The following is a 16,866-nucleotide window of genomic DNA, read 5'->3' as shown; positions in this document are numbered from 1 at the left end:
ATTAAGATCTCTTGATTCAAAATCGCGAAGAATGCGCAAATTACGGAAAACATATTATTCCATGATGACAAGCAAGATGATAAAACGTAAATACTTTAAGAGAAAAAGAGAACTTTTGGCATCAGACATTTGAAGTGATTTAAAAATATAACAATATTGAAATGCCAAAGAGAGACAGAATTGCAAAATTAGTACGGTTAATCGATTAATTTTACACAGGAACTGGAGGCAACTACGAAACTAAGACGCGCGGACACACCTCCACGCTCTGTTATAAACTACACCACCGTATCTAGATCGAGAGTTTTATGCTCGACTTCCAGGTCTGGCCGCAGGTTTGCGTTTAAAAATTGATTAGCTCGTCCCGCAAGAGCAAAAGAGAGAGATGTAGGAGAGAAGGGAGCGAAGGTAAGGGTTTCGGTCGCGGGGGTCTTGGATTCGGTACCATATTTTACGAAAAACCGTCTGGTACCCTCGCACCGCCCACCGATCCTCGGAAATATATTAAGGAACGCGGGGCGCGTTAAGCGAGGCAGGACTTCGTGTCACGCCTCTTCCAATTTGCACGTGATCGCAGCTGGGCCAGTTGGACGCCAACTTTCACGAAAAACTCGGGCCGCGTCCGCGGAGGTGCCTATCTCGCGTGAGATCGTACGCGATTAATTAGCTCGTATTTCAGAGCGCCGCCGCTCGTAACTCGCGCGATTAAGGCGCGCGTGTTTTTCGGCGGGCCCCGGAGGGAATCCGCGGGGCCCGTTCGGAAACCCGCCACGTTGCCAGGAGGCCGTAGTTATCGTAGCTAATGACTTTCTCCATCGACACCGAACCCTAACGGCGCATTTAAGTGTCGCGATTACCGCCTCATTACGATCGGATAAACAATTTAATTGCGTATCGCCAAGCAGGTGTCGCACGACAGGCACCGCCGTCACTCTCTCGCCGCGATCGGCCGCGCCGGAGCGACGAAAAGAGCAAACGAAAAAGACGAACGGGAGCAATCGAGTAAGGCAGGAAGGGAAGCAGAGGGGAGAGAAAGGGAGAATTTATTAATGCTCTAAGCCCAACTTAATTCTCGGGGAACATGCACAATATTTCAGATAACGGATAATTTAGATAGAATAATTTCCAATGGAGATTTGTTCGTGCGTAAAGTCTTAATTCTCAGTTATTAATTCCCAGGCGTGTACCCCACGAAACCAGAATATTAAATCTCGCATACACGCGCTTTAATTCAGCCGCGCATCGGAACGTCGTGAAACTTGAATGTGGAACTCCTTTTCAACTCGATAAACCTCGATCTCTCGTTTCTTCACACTTAGCTCAATGTGTAAACAATGTAATAATTTATCGCGAATGCACTGCATGCAAGATTAATCGACATTGCGTTACGTTAGCGCAACGTGGATAATCTCGCAAAGATTACGCAACAGAGTTGCCTCGGATAATGCAAAAATAGAAGAAGCTGAAGAAATCGAAGACCTCGGCACGGCGAAGGAGAGCACAGGAAGCCTCGCCGTCAGGATGAGAGAGAAGATGACTTTATCGAGTAACCGTTATCGATTCGCGGATGCGCATTAGTCGATTTGCATAAAATCTCGCGATCCCGCGAGATCGCCGCGAGTCGTCGCCGTTAACAATTTAGTGGGCGTGCTCGTGTCGTTGCGCGCGCCCGGCTATCGGCGTGTCGTTCTTACTTATTAAATAAGGGCCCGAACGACTCGATAATCGTCGCTGACGCGGACAACTCCAGCTCGCAGCTCGAGGTGGAGAAAGGGGCCAAAAAAGGAACCGAGATCCGGTCGAGAAAAGTCTTACACGCTGCCGAGGCAGAGAAGTTGGAGGACGATAAAAAGCTAACGCGGCTTTTAATTACGGACCGATTTCAGCACCGTCGTCCCGCTGCGCGCCCTTGGAGCGCATATTAAAGCGATACGCGCGGTGCCGCGTTTATTGTCAAGTATGCACATCGGATTATCGCGTCTCGCGCGTTTCGCTCCTCTTCGCTCGCGCCCCCGGTGTCTCCTCCGGCCGCCCCCCCTCGGGCCCCCATCGTTGCAGCAGCGAGGCCGGTCGTTAAAAAATTAAGTCGCGCGAGAGCACGGCGTGGCAAAAACACGCGAACTTCTCGTTTACGATTATTAATAGCCGAAGCGGGCCGTCTCCCATATTCGCGGCTTGCTCGCCTCGCGCGAGCGCGCGGCGCGCTCGCTTCTGCTTCGGCCGGCCGAGCGATCGCGCATGGCGCAGAGAGAAGTTCCATGATGGATCGAGACGTTCCAGCCGCGCGATATTTTCATGCACGGGCGCTGCTACCGTCCGGGACATATATCAAAGTGAATTTATGCCGGTTCGCTATTAAAAGAGAGGCGTGCGTGGGAGACCGATGGGAAAACGCGGCTTTGCGGAATGCAAACGCCGAAGGTCGCGAGGAATTTATGATAATGGCTCCTGGAGCCCCTGAATGTGCTAGAATCCTTGATCTCTGTTTCGAAGGCTTCTAATATTCGAATATTTAAAACGTGACGATCCGCGGGTTTTCGGAAACTTATATATTTAAGCTTTCTTTTCATCGTTTATTCCAGTGATGGAATTTTTGATGATTGCGTGCGACCTCAAATTGATTCAAGGATCGACATGTTTGCGCACGCATTCAACTCGGGCAGAGCGATTTCACGGCGAGTCAAACAACGACCAGCAGAAAGCGGTGTGCGTTTCGATGACTTCGCGTCTCGGGTTGCGCCACCGTGCATGATCTCGTTCTCGAATCACTGCCACACCACGATCCTCCCCAAATCAGCACCTGCCTAACAGGCGGCCATCTAAATCCCGCACCGTCATTCTAAGACTCGTTCGTTGACTCGTCACTATTACGAGCTCCTCCAGCTGGTTCTCTCTTCTCCCTTTTTCTTTCTTTCTCTATCGGAAAGTCGATCGGTTCGCCGCTTTGCATTCCGCTGTCGTGAAGAGACGCCGCATCGAATCTTCTCGCTCCACTATCGATACCTCCCTATCTACTACGATCCCCCTCGTTTTCCGAAATTGCCGCGCGTGGAAACATCCCCGTAAAACTCGCTCGAGATAGACTACCGTGGGACCGCCGATAAAATCTCCTAGGGTCACTAACGCTTCGGCGATAACGCCGTCGCTCTTGGCGAGTGCCCGCTCGAGTTCCTAAACTCCGCTTCGGTTCAGCAACACTCGTGGCGCGCACGCATAGCTGATCAGAAATTATCGATAGGCGAAGATCATTCCGAGCGCTCGGGTTATCGCGGAACTAATTTGGAGCACGGAGGCTTCATGCGGGTTCTTTATCAGTTTCCTGCAACGTCATCTCACCCGCCTGCGCCGCTCGCTTGTTTGGTAAACACTCGTTACCGCAGAATGCAGGACTTTAACAAACCCTGAGATAATTGCATAACGCGATTCTGTTTCGCGACAGGTATTAAGCGAATGCGTCTGGGATCGGCTTATCATTAATAATCAAATTAAATATAAAAGATTTATAAATGAACAGTACAGCAAGCTTGTATCGTCCAACAATCTACGAAGATTGACTGCGGTGATGTATACTTGAAAGATATATGAGCATCAGGAACTTGGCGATCTATGAATCAAGTTATTCTCAGTCTCCAGGTGGCGGATCCAATCTCAAGATCTATACAAACTCGCGAAACGCGATCGATATAGAAAGAACGCGCGGTATCAGGAATCTACCAATCTTCAAATCCAATCAGCTACAGGCACAATATAGAACCCCAATCAATCCAATCAAAATCCAATCCGTGTACCGATAATTCCGATCAATATATTGGCGCGGAAAACCAAAATCGTCTTGAGATGTCAATCGTGGTCGAGGACTATCGCGAATATCGTGAAAGCGAGGGCGGAAATCTACGTGTGCGTTGTACCCATTAACGGGCATCATTCCACACTGTGGCATCACGTTCTCCAGACGTCACCGTGGACCAGGCGGTCGTTGCCGGTCCAGATAAGCACGTACACCGATCGCGAAGGGGGCCCCGGTCGGACCCTCACCAGGATGGGGAACGCCGGCAGTCGCATCCAGCACGTTGGCTGTTGCGCGGATGCGCCGCTCCGGCGGCGTCCGGAGTTAATGAGAGAGCGGCCGTACGGAGCAATACGGCGCATGCACCCGCCCACTTCACGCCGGCGCTGATAGATAGATGCCCCTCCGGCCGTCTTTCTCTCTCTCTCTTTCTCTCTTTTTTCCCCTTCTTCCCTCCGCCCCCATCTCTCTCGCTCTCCCTTTACCGTACAACCCTCCGCGCGTACGTGCTCGCGCGCGCACACGGCATCGCCGTCAACGTCGTGAAAACATCAGCCGGGAATCAGCACGAGCAGCCTCGCAGCGACTGCGAAACTGCGGCTGTGCGAGAACGCGATGGCGGCGGCGGCGGCTGAGTGGTGCTGTTCCGCGGTACAGATTGATGGTTCAGGTTTAGGTGAAGTCGTTAAGATATGTGGCAAAAGTTGCCCTCGAAGAGCCGCGTGATGTTATGCACATTGCCTGAACAGACGATTTTAAATCGTATCCATTTGGGAGAAAACGTAGAAGAAATCATGCACGTTCGATTCCCTCTGTCTTGGACGTTCGTCAGAATCATCTTGAAAATGTCGCATCTCAAGGGAATACTTAGATTCGTTGAGCGTTGCGCAGTCTTTAAGTTCAAACCTCGTCGAAACTCGAAGAAACCAGCTGTTGATCGCATCGCATCGATCGATATGAATAGATGTTTTAGAATAGTCAATGTCTTTAACGATCAACCATCCATTACGCATTGCTTGGTTTTCCATATGGAGATATCATTAATTACAAATATTGTCGGTACGTTTTGTACATTCTCGTCGCTATATTCGCGCACGATTCCACACACGCAGTCGCAGTTTTGGACCCGGTCGTTTGAGCTCGCGGCTCACCGTGGCAGCGCCTCGGAGAAAGAAACGAGCGACGGGGACGCAGGAGAAAGAGAGCGATTCCACGTTCCCCCGGTTCCGGAGGGCAAGGAGGGCAGGGCATTCATCTATATTAGCTTCGAGAGCGGACGGCCTGTCATTACCGCTGCCGCTCTGGCCCTCTTTCTCCTCCCCTTCCTCTCCTACCCTCCTCAAAGTCTCTCTATCTTTTCCGTCTCGCTCGGCCTTCCTCCACCTCTTCGCAGCTCGATCTCTGTCTCTCTTTCCCTTCCCCTCTCTTCGCTTCTCGACACAACTACCAGCATCAACCCCGACAACGCAGACACCTTCGACCGATACCGCTGGTCCTCCCCTCGCCGGGCCCATTAGCGGGCCGCATTATCAAAGTGCCAGAGGGAAACGGACAGAGCGAGTCGCGGGACATGGCGACGGACAAGGATGAAGAAGACTCCGCCGCAGAAGAAGAAGAAGAGGAAGCAACAGCTGGAGGGGGAAAGACACCGGAGGTGGAGAGGCAGCATCAGTGGCCGTGGCTGCTACGGAGCTAATAACCGCCGTTTAAAACGCAAAAACAAAGGTCTCGCCGTGCATCATCGGGACTTCAGGCCCAGCCAGGGGTTGCGCGGAGGGGATCCGCGGGAAGAAGAAAGAGCGCAGCGACGGAGGGAGGAGGCGGTACAGGGAGAGAAGGCGCTCCAACCGACACGCACACACATGTACACACATGCGTCTCGCGCGCCTTGTATCGGCCGCCTATCCGAGGCGTCAGGGTCATTACCGGATCATTACCTACCATACCTACCGTGCGACGACGATGATGGCCCGACTCGCGAGCACCACCGACAGGCCCTCTCGCCCATATATACGCAACGCACATCCTTCTTACACACGCTCACAGGCTAGAGCTCCGTTTCTCGGCGTTAACGCCTCGTGTCTTCGTGTGATTCGCGCTCGTGTACGTGCACGTCCGTCCGTCCGCGTGTGTTAAGCGTACGCTCGCGCACGAACACGCTCGCACACACCGAGCAAGAGCAAGCGGAGCGGCGGTGATCGCGCGTCGGCCCGCTCGGCGGCAGCCGGGTAAATTACAGGCTCGACCGTATTTTGTGTTGTCTTGTTGTTTTTCAACGCGCCGAAAGGAAATGAGCGAGCAAACGCGTCACGCCACCCCGAACCTGCTAATTTCTATTCATATTTTATGGCTATTAATTTCTTCGCTGTTACACTCGCTCCTTCTACCCCCTCGTCACCCTCTCCTCCCCTTCTCATACCGCCTCCTTTCTCGCTTCACCTCGTTCCCTAACATCGTCTCGCTCCCCTTATCTCCGTCCCACTGGCTCGTTCTCCTTTTCTGTGATTCTTTTCTTTGCCTCTCCCCTCAATTCGCGCCATTTCCTTCTCTCTCTTTCTCGCTGCCCCTCCGCCCCAGTGTCTCTTTCTGTCGGCTTCTGCCCTCTTTCTTCGCTGCACCTTTCCTCCCCTTCTTTTCTCATCTACCTCCTAATATCCTCCTTTAACAGCATTCCACGTCGAAGAGAATCCGCGGGACTTCTTCACCCTTCCTCCGGTCGTCGTCGGTTTCTTCTTTTACTGAAGTCTTCACGCGATTTTTCGCTTCCAGAGACACTCAACGCGCCCGCGAGCTATGTTCTCTTTCGTGGATACCGCTTTTTGTCTCTGTTCTCGTTCCGCCATCGCGGAATTTCATCTCGTAGGGATGCGTAGGGCGACGACAGCTCGCTCGCTGACTCGAGCAGAGTAATTTGTCTTGACTATGACAATGGCTTCTTTTCTGTTAGGATTCTTTATTTTATGTTACAGACAGTCATACAGCATTTGTTATTTTCAAAACACTGTACTTCACGCATTAATTAACTTTATGAGATGTAATCTAAACTTAAATGAAATTTTAATCATTTTAATCTTTCAAGAAGAAAAACAATATGATTAAGACACCCTTGCAATGAATCTTTTAATCGAAGAAGTCTGTCGGGGATACAGTCGCAAACTAGTTTCCATTTTTAGAGTCACATGGTGGTATCACCGGAGACGCCGAGGTATTTCTCGAGAGCTCGATAGTACCCGTGTGATGCGTGCAAGAGGAGCCGGGATGGGCCAAACCGCAGCATTCGATGAACTACCTTCGGCCATCAGCGATGGGTGTAACCTATTATTATCTACCACTTACCTAATGCCCTGTGTCAGCCCCAGGATAGGCGGAGGAGAATAACAGGCTCTCTCTCTTTCTCCATTCGACGCGGAATTCCTCGCGCTTTATTATCGCGAGCAGTTTCACGTCGCCGGAATGCACCGCTCGCGATTTCTGGAAATTTATCGATCCCAACATGTCAGAATGATGATCAATTAAGAGGAGTTTTTTGAAATATGAAGGAATTTATTGCATCGCGGCGTACAAGGTAGCTTGGTCATGTACATACCTGAAGAACGCGGATGCTATCCGCTGCATTATTTGACTATCAATCACATCGCAAGAAAATCGTTCACCGTTCGAATCTATTTTTAACGCACGTTGCATTGATTTCCTGTGACGACATTGTCTCGCCGGGCTGCACAAGAGGACCATGATTCGAAGCGAGATATCAGCGTCAGGTCGCCCGTGCACGCGGAGCAGTGCGTGCGTAACGCGGGTATCAGCGCCGACGATCGAGGAGATCGAGTTCTATTAACGCGCACTCGAGAGCGCCCTTTGAAAATCGAGGGCCGCGTTTTAGCTGGCAGCTACCTGCGTAACTAACCGAAGATAATCTTGGCGCGCGATAATCACCGGTAGCGATTCCCGGCAATTAACATCGGCACGGCGACGGCGGTCATCGGCGCGTATAAGTAATCGCATTCTTGTCGGCCGGGCGTAACTCTCCGTTGTTTGCGCGCTCACGGAACGAGCGTGCAAATATTATGTGCGAATTATCGGCGTAAATATGCATGATCTTTGTGCGGCCGAGGCGAGAGGCGCGGCACCGCGTATAATTGAATCGCTAATTGAATTACGTCGGGAACTTATCACGCGACGCGTGGAGGACGAAGCGCGCGGAAGGGCATCGCCGCGCCAGCCGCCCTTCGCGACGATTAGGATGACTAAGGAGGCTCGCGTGAGAAAGAATCGCGGCGGATTTTCGTTTCCCGAAAAGAAGGGCCGTTTCTCCCCCTCGATGCACATGCAGCATCCTGAGTGGCACCATGGGCCCGACCACAGCCGAGGAAAGAGCTTCGAAGAAATTACGGGACATTAAGTCATGCGAGGATACCATATTTCCTTGTCAGAGCGGCTTCGAGAAATGAGGAGCAGATACGCTCGAAAATTACGGACGCGGCCATTAACCGCTAAAAGCCGTCACGATGCCGTCAGTTTTGCTCCAATTAACCCTCCACGAATCGATTCTCTCTTTTCCTCGATAGATCGCATGCAATGCATGCGCGATCGCGCATAAAAGGTGGGGTATATTGTGGCGAGGTGATTGCGTTCTTTTTCTTCAACATGATAGTTGTCAGTTGGTTAATTTGATACTGACATGAATGAATCTTTGTCAGCCGGCTAAAGGTGAGAGACATTTGTCAGATGTATTAGCTTAATGTACATATAAAAATTTATTTCTGAATTTTATATGTACACTTGATAGTCATACTTTAATAAAATTGTAAAATAGAATATTTTTTGAATTTTTAAGTTCTTTAAAGTGAGATCTCTTGTCAATATTGATGTAAGAAATAAGAATTTGTTAATTAACTATGAATGTCATTATCTAAAATTAATTAATTATCACCTAAAATGAGAAAACTGTATCTTCCAAGTTAAAAAGATTTGAACGGCTTCATCTCTAGCTCAGTTTTCTTTTGAATAAATTTCCGAGAAGCAGATGAGCTTCATTTGATTACGGATTACGAGGATACGGTAGAGTTAAATTACTATGCAAAACAAGAGCTTTGCATCTTCAAGAACATCGAATATTAGCCTCGTCGACACATTTCCCGAGGAATAACCCGAGTTCGTTTAAAACGCCCTGTCATCAAGTTCGCGGCGAGATCCGCGAGCAAGTCGTTGAGCCACTCTAGAGCGACGGCGATCACTCTTTTAATAGATTTAATTTGTCCGAACACGAACGCAGCCAATGTAAAAATTCGAATCGACTGTGCCGGACGTTTCTTTCTTATATTTATAGAGACTGGTTTCTCTCTCTCTCTCTCTCTTTCTCTCGAACCGATGACGAGTATTCGAGGGGTGTAGCCGCGAGAAACGTCATGGACATTTTAATGGGTAACGGCGGTGGCCTCTAATTAGAACGTTTCGACCGTAACCGCGCCATTACGGGGGAAAACGCAGACTCGTCAGATCGATGAGGAATATTTATCGCGGTGTAACAATTACGGGAGCCCCGGCATAGCGCGAATAGTAATAGGCGGCTGGCCCCGGAGGCCGCTCTCTCTCGCCCGTACGCCCGGCTGAACGACTGTAATTAGGGCTTTTATTGTCTGTACATAAGGAAGCTTTATGAAAACATTAAGGATATAATTCAAGGCCGGGAGAGGCACCGCGCGCGCTAGCGCGCTCCGCGCCGCCGTCAATTGCAGCTTGGCTTCTTAATGCATACAGGAGAGACCGCATGCGCTGCGTCATTTCCGTTTTGCGTACACACGCACGTATGGACGCGAGCGCGATGGCGTGAGCGCGGCGAGGCTGCCTACCTGTTCTGTGCCGGCGAACGAACGGTGTAATTTGATTTCTGGATTTTTCAGCGAGCCACGTGATTAAGCTATTTTCGAGAAAGAAAAAGAGGAAGAAGAGAGGAAGGGAGAGAGAGAGAGAGGTAGATGTAGAACATTGCTGGAGGATGGTAGCGCGCGCGTAACGTCTTTCGCGCCTTTGGATTTACATCTCCGTGCTTTGCTTGTCTGATGCCAAAACCAACGTGATCTTCATTATGGGAACTTCATTATGGGAGAAATGATCGAGATAGCTGCTGCTTCACTATCATAGTTGCCATTCTTTCATGCGGCATTGCTCGCGTCGGTAAATGGATGAAGTTGCACAGAGTGTAAACTCGAAATGTAAAAGTTAATTGTGTATTCTTATATTCGGAAATACGAAAAAAAGAATTTATGCAACATTCATATTTTTTATGCATTTAAATCACAGCGAGAATGTACAGAGTGTTGCACGGACTCTTCCAGAATCTCGCGCTCTTATAGGACTACCAGGCCTGCACTCACGATCGCGATTTGGAGATCCAGCAGATCGAGGATCCGCCTAAATCACCGACTGGTCCACCCTCTTTTTAAGGTCCACATCTATCCGCAAGATCGCAATCGATCCGAGCGCATCGATACTGATCAATGTAGGCCCGGACACTCGTGGAACTCGGCTAATAGAGTTTGGGCCCTTGACAGCGATATTTCACAAGAACGATAGGAGGAATGGCGGACGAACGCGCGGTCGGTGTGTGGTCTGAACACGTCCGAGAGTGGACGGCGATTAGCCCCGGGCCCCCTAATCCCTCTCTCCCTTCGTTCCTTCCCCGTCGTCGGTTTCACCCTCCAGGCCCTGGGCTCCTACTTCCACCAGATCCTCTTCCTCTTTTCCGCTTAAGGCGCGCTCGCGCTCGCCCTCACGCATATCTATGTGCCATACTCGCTTATAATCTCAGGCATTCACGCGCGTGTGCATGTACGATGCGCGGGTGTGTGTACGCGTGTGCCCATGCGCCTCCTCGGGTGTCGTGTTACGTGCTAAGCGGTACAGCCGAGCGGTAACCGAGACGCGCAAACTGCACACCGGACCCATTGTTCCCGGGCCTTCCTATATACGCCCTTTCCCTTCTACTCCCTCGGCAGCCACCGCAATCCCTCGTCCTCCCCCGGCCTTGTTCGTCGCGCTTCTCGGTCTGCTCGGGCGAACTGGACCTCTTGATCCGAGTCTCTCTTGCTGCCCTTTGCCATCTCGTTTGCTCACGATTTCTTCATTCGATTGGGCATCAATTCTTATATTCAACCGGCATGGAATGTCGCAGCTCCGGATATGAATACAACTTCCGACAACTATTGATATTTTATAAGAATATGATCGATGATCGTATAGCTCGATAAGTATACACTCCAATTAAATATCTTGTAATAGTATATAACACTAATACAAGAGCTTTAATTCTTTAGTTATCATCTTTAGGTATCATCTTTACATAATTATATTAATTTTCCGATTGTTACATCTAACATTCTTTTTCTCTCGAGAAATTCCTGAAGTTATTTCGAAATTCTGAATTTTGTTCATTTTGCAAAATGTCAAAAGTACGGTACGTTTGCAGAACGACCGAGCATTTCGTCGAAAGCAGGTCAAGATTCTTTTCTGACATAGCGAGCTTGCCTCCTCGTAACTCTGCTCCTTTTTCTTATATTTTTTTGCACTCTGTGAGATGGTTTCGTCTCGCCCTCACACCCACGATTTTACGATTTTATGAGTCTTGGTTTTCGTCGTCGACGTGTCGGCTCGCAACTACCGCGCGAAAGGCTGACCCTACTCGCCTTGGCCGGGTGTCGCCTGCTCTGGTGACCTCCGGGGTAACTAGACCCGCGAGAGCCAGTCCCCCGGTTCCGGTCCACGGGGACAGAATCATTACGAAACCCTGTCGGGATTGAATTGTATAGGGCCGACGACGTCGGTCGATGCAGGATGATGAAGTGCTTGGAACGATCGATTGGTATCGAAAGTGTATGAATTGAGCACCAGTCTGACATTCATTAGATCGAAAGCGCGACCTATAAGTAAGAGTGGAGATAAATATACGTATATATGACCGAAATCTGCCTCTCTGTAATGCAAAGTCGCTGAATTATTTTGAAACACCGAGTTATTGGATGCGAACACACATTTCTCTCTTTCTCTCTTTCTTTCTTCTAACATCTCGATGCGGGGCTGCCAGTTCGCGGAACTCGAATGATCGATAGAAGGTATCACTCGCGTGGGCGGCCCCGCGCTCAAATTATCCAGCAAGATACTAGTATCAAGTTGTCTCGTGACCACTTGACTTCCGAGAAGCGCGAGGATCTGGCGGCCATCCATCAACTATTACCTTTCCCCTCGAGATTTGAGAGTAAATAGACAACGAGATGGCGAACTTTCGAAAGATGCCGAAAAACGCGTAGGACGAGAATTTTTCTTTTCTCAATAGATGTAGCTTTTGACTTTTACAAGAAGAACCCGTTTCCGTCATCTTTTCATATGAGATGTTCGTTGGAGGAAATCTCAGACCGCTGTAGCTTTTCCCAAAATATCTCGGGACATTCATAGTAACCGATTCATCCCCTTATATCTCTCCTAAGCTAAAGCTATTGAGAGCTGCATTACTTTGTATTAGATTATTCTTCATTCACGATCAAGCGCGAGAAACTAATGGCATTATGAAAAATTATGTAATCTGAGAGTGGAAATACCAAGAAATGCCTCTTAAATTTCCGTGCTCATCAGCGTTTCCGTTCTGTTTGACTCTTAATGCCTTCAAAAGTGAAACGTCGTAAAAGAGATTACAGGAAATTGGTTAAGTGTGAAATTTAAGTAACGAAGCGGATTATTGATCTGCAATTTACTAATCGGGCGCGAATAACGAGCATTTAAGTAAGATCCTTCTAGCATCGAGAACGATTCGACTCGTTCGCTTCGAAGCGGCGGAATACTCCTTCGGGGACTTCGAGAGTCCATCAAGCATTCAGATTCGCTTCTTCAGACCGCCTTATGCAATCGGCCTCACCGCGGCGAGCCTGAAATCGAAAGCAATTAAAGTGCCCCCGTCTCTCGCCTCGCGATATCGTAATGAGCTCTTAATAATCGAGATAGATCGATCGATAATCGGCGTGTCCTTACGCGCCGCTCCTGTGCGTAATCACGAAAGTAGGAAGTGACTCGCCGTTGATTCCGTGCGCAATGAGACTGCGTCGTTAATTACCCGTCGGCGCGCGAAGAAAGAGACGGAGGTAAAGAGAAATAAAGAGATGGCGAGACGTATTCCCCTCGTGCCGCGCGCGACGCGATTTTCACCCGCGATCGGCCAATAATCCGCTCGTTAGCGTTTCTGCCGCGCGATAAGTAACGAAGCAACGAAGGCGCGTCCGCGCACAATCGCCTGTAATTAACCCTAATTAAGCCCGCGCCTAACGCACGAAATCATCCATCACGTTTGTCCAAGGGAATGACGCGGGCGGAGGGAGACGTGGAAGGAGAAGGAGAGTCTCGCGATCGTCATTTCCCCGCCTCGTTGGCGCGTCTCCGTGAGAGAGAGAAAAGCTCGTCTTAATTATCCGCCATTCTCTCTGTGTGTCTGTCGACTGCGTCCGCGAAGGAATCTCATTGATTTACTCCCCTTTAAGAGTGCCATTAATGCCGATAACGTCGATCGATTAATCAGCCGACCGGCGTGAGCCGCCTCTCTCGCCTTAAGGACGGACGATCTTATCTCGCTGTCTCGCGTTCCCGCGGGTTCAGAGGATTTATTCGCTCGATCTCTGCACCGTTTCGTTGGGACGAACGCCGCAGGATCGCGACCTCTCGAGCACGATGGCACGGCGCCGCGCCGGATCCTCCAATATCGATGTCAAGCACAAGCATCGGATCTTAAAACGTCTATATGTATCTCAGATATTATAAATATATCTCGTATTGAACTTGTTCATTAGATCAGTTCGCTAATACTATTAATGACGGAGCAGGAATGTCTCTCTCATCTGGCTAATATCTCCAATCGAAGGTGCACTCTTGCACATCACTTTCGGGTATAATCCTTCCACGTGATTCACGATTCACCAACGAGGCGTCTCGAATCCTACCAAATTCTGCGCGTATTTCTCGTATAGTTACTCGTTCCGTAGATCACTCAATGACACCCTTTTTTTCTCTCGATTTTTCCAGAGATCCCATGGAGCTCATGGAGCAGCAACTGGTGAGATGCGGTGTCCCCTCGGTGAGGCTCTACGAGCACCTGGCCATGTCGTCGCCGGTCGCGGTGGCCGCGGCAGCAGCCGTCGCTCTTGGCGCCCAGCAGCAGCAGCAGCAGCAACAGCAACATCATCAGCCATCCGCGCAGCAACAGCAACAACAACAGCACGAGAACGCGTTGTCGCCCTGGTTGTCGCCGTCGACGCTTCTATACGGCACTAGGACAGGTTCACCCTACTCCAACGTCGTCGCCGCCGCCGCTGCTGCCGCCGCCGCCCCCAGCTTTCCGTATCCGGCGGCGCTGCCGTGGCCCTGGCAACCACCACCCCCTGTAGCGATGATCTCGCGACGGTCGTCGCCCCCCACTGCCACCAGCCTCAGGTACGCGCCCTACCCGCCGACGGCCAGCACACCCCCGCCGTTGCGGGCACGCCCGACCAGCCCCAATTAGCGATCCCCTCTGGCGTTAGCGACTCGCCAACCGCGGCGTTATCATCGTTCCTCCTCCCTTTGTCTGTGATCGCGGGACCGAGTCGGGACATGTGTCCCCGACGACGGGCTTTCGCCTCGTCGGACGATTCGGATCGCGGACGAGGCGATGTGGAAGTAAGTGGCATTTCGTTGCAGTTTCGGGCTGTTGCCTGTTGCTGATTAAATTGAATCTGAACGGCAGATTTGAATGACATTTTCCGCTTAGCGGCATAGGTGCTACACTGTATAAGATAAATGATATGCAATGAAATGCAAGTAAAAATGATATTGTATTGTATGACAGGTCGAACGTACCTTTATAAAATTTCAATAAAAATTTTTTCTAATTCTTTATCATTATCTCTAAAAGTGGCGCATCTACTAGTAGCTGTTACAGCTTTTGTTTCAGATTTTCTTTTATTTATATATGTTAATATTTTGTTAATTAATAATGTGTTAAATTTGCACAAATTTGTGTTCTTCATACTTTTTTATTCGTGTGAGTTTATTTATGACATGTGATATTTTGCTTAAATACTTTTTATGTTGATTTTTATTTTCAATGATATATTAGCAATTTTTGTTAATAAATTATAATAAATGGATAAACTGTATATTCGTGAACTGCTGGGTTTTGGAGACAAACCGGGAATATTAGCTTCTGGCTGTCGGACGTAGATCCGAGATCGATGTAGATCCGCCACGCACTGAAACTCGAGCTGCTTGATTCGTCACGTTTCTCGATTCGTGACGAGTGTCACTTGGTACCATATCGCGAAACACGTGTGCGGAAAGCGATGTGCCGCGGTACATTGCGATGATTGCGACGGTGAGTTAAGCACCGTATTCAGCATTCTTGCGTCCGTGTTTCTCCTTAATATCCAGGTGCAGCCAAAGAACTATCCCTAGTGCTCAGTGTTAATCGCGGACCGTATAACACGTAGATATTTATAATATATTAGATGTAATTCTGTGTACATGTCTCACATTTCATCAATATTAATGCAGGAACTGGAAGCGTTTTCCCGTTTTCTGATTTTCGCCGTAGGTTGCTCGAGAGTACCAGAAGAGACGAAAGCCGCGCGAGTACGCGCGGAATTTCCGATTCTGTTTCCGATCTCGCTCGACTTGTAAATAGTAAATGATATCACGCGCGTTAGAATGAGCAAGCTCTATCATAATGTAACAATTGCAAATGTGTATATGTGTATGTGTGTGTGGGTGCATGTTCCGTGTACGTCTCCGAATATGTAAATGTGAACGTATGTGTGAGAGTACGTGCGAGTGTTAGAGATGTAACATTGATGCGTATAATTGTATCATATACCGCGATAGTATTAAAGCGTCTTACACAGGACGATGTAATTTGTACATAAAGAAATCTTTCATGATAGTGAGTAGTTCAATGATTGATGTTTACGACGAAAATAAATGAATTTTCATTAAACGATTTTGCTTATCCATTCACCCGCAATTTACGTTTCTTACCAACCTGTTTCCTTCATTATTCATATTTTATGTATATATCTTCATGAATCAATTATTCACCATTATTACGCGGAACATTTAATTAGGATTTATATTTATAATTCAGTAGTGACAAGACATTTCTTTCTTCTTTTATATGTTCTTTGTTGAATGTTTACGTTTCACAAAGAAATTACCATGTCGATATCATTCCTTGCACGCTCAACGTCTAATTTTCGCGGGGGGTATTCCCGTATCTTTTGTGTATATATAATACAACCATATTTTTCTTTCTTTCTCTCTTTCATGGATGAACCGAGACGCTCCACCGCGTGCCTCTTTCCCTCCGCCCTCCGTTCACCCGATATACGTCCTCGCCACGCCACCCAGGCTTCATCACACCTCCAACTGCCGTGTAATTCTGTTATACCTATCTGAAATTAAATAAATTCATTTCACGGCCTGTCAGCGAGCAATTATTCTCAGATGCGGCCGCTTTAAGACGCCGGTTCGTTCCATGACTAACACCTCCTTGTTTCTCTCTCTCTCCCTCTGTATATTTCTCTCTTTCTCTCTTGGTCCAGCACCGGGAGCACGTCGCTATTGCCCGTATCGCGTCGTAGCTCTCCTCGTCGTGACGATGGCTGCTTCGCGTCGCGCCGTTGGGCGCGCCGGGTCGCTGCGCCGCAACTGTTGCGCGCGATCGAGCGCAGCCGCGGCGACACGCGATGCCCTTTGGCCCTTGTTCGACCGAAGCGAAATGTAATAAAGCGCTAAACTAGATATACCAATGGCGGGAACACAGTCTTTCGTGATGCATACTCGATGATTGGGCACGATAGCTAACCGAGGTGGAAAAACGAGACTGCTCGATAATGAGCCACGGGGAGCGATAGATCGGTACAACATATCGCATAATTTAGTACGCTTCACCTTAACGTTTTGTTATACGTTACACAAACGTAAAATGTAGAAGAATGATTAAGGAACTCTTGAAACGGTTGAAAATATGAAGTTTTTCTACTTTCTTAAAATATTGGCATAAAATGATATTC

The 16,866-nt window shown here is 48.9% G+C and overlaps 1 protein-coding gene across 1 annotated transcript in view; it reads left to right on the top strand.

Moving 5' to 3' along the window:
• Positions 1 to 15,791, top strand: part of LOC105275855 (T-box transcription factor TBX20) — a 51,678-nt gene extending 35,887 nt beyond the window's left edge. Inside the window, exon 6 of the mRNA XM_011333014.1 lies at positions 13,847 to 15,791. Within this exon, the coding sequence (XP_011331316.1) occupies positions 13,847 to 14,324 (478 nt within the window). The 3' untranslated portion in view covers positions 14,325 to 15,791. The remainder of the gene's footprint in view (positions 1 to 13,846) is intronic.
• Positions 15,792 to 16,866: the final 1,075 nt, after the last annotated feature.

This window comes from Ooceraea biroi, chromosome 11, assembly GCF_003672135.1.
Source record: "Ooceraea biroi isolate clonal line C1 chromosome 11, Obir_v5.4, whole genome shotgun sequence".
Lineage (NCBI taxonomy): Eukaryota > Metazoa > Arthropoda > Insecta > Hymenoptera > Formicidae > Ooceraea > Ooceraea biroi.
Note: the sequence above shows the minus strand (reverse complement) of the source record. Positions and strands in the feature narration are given on the sequence as shown.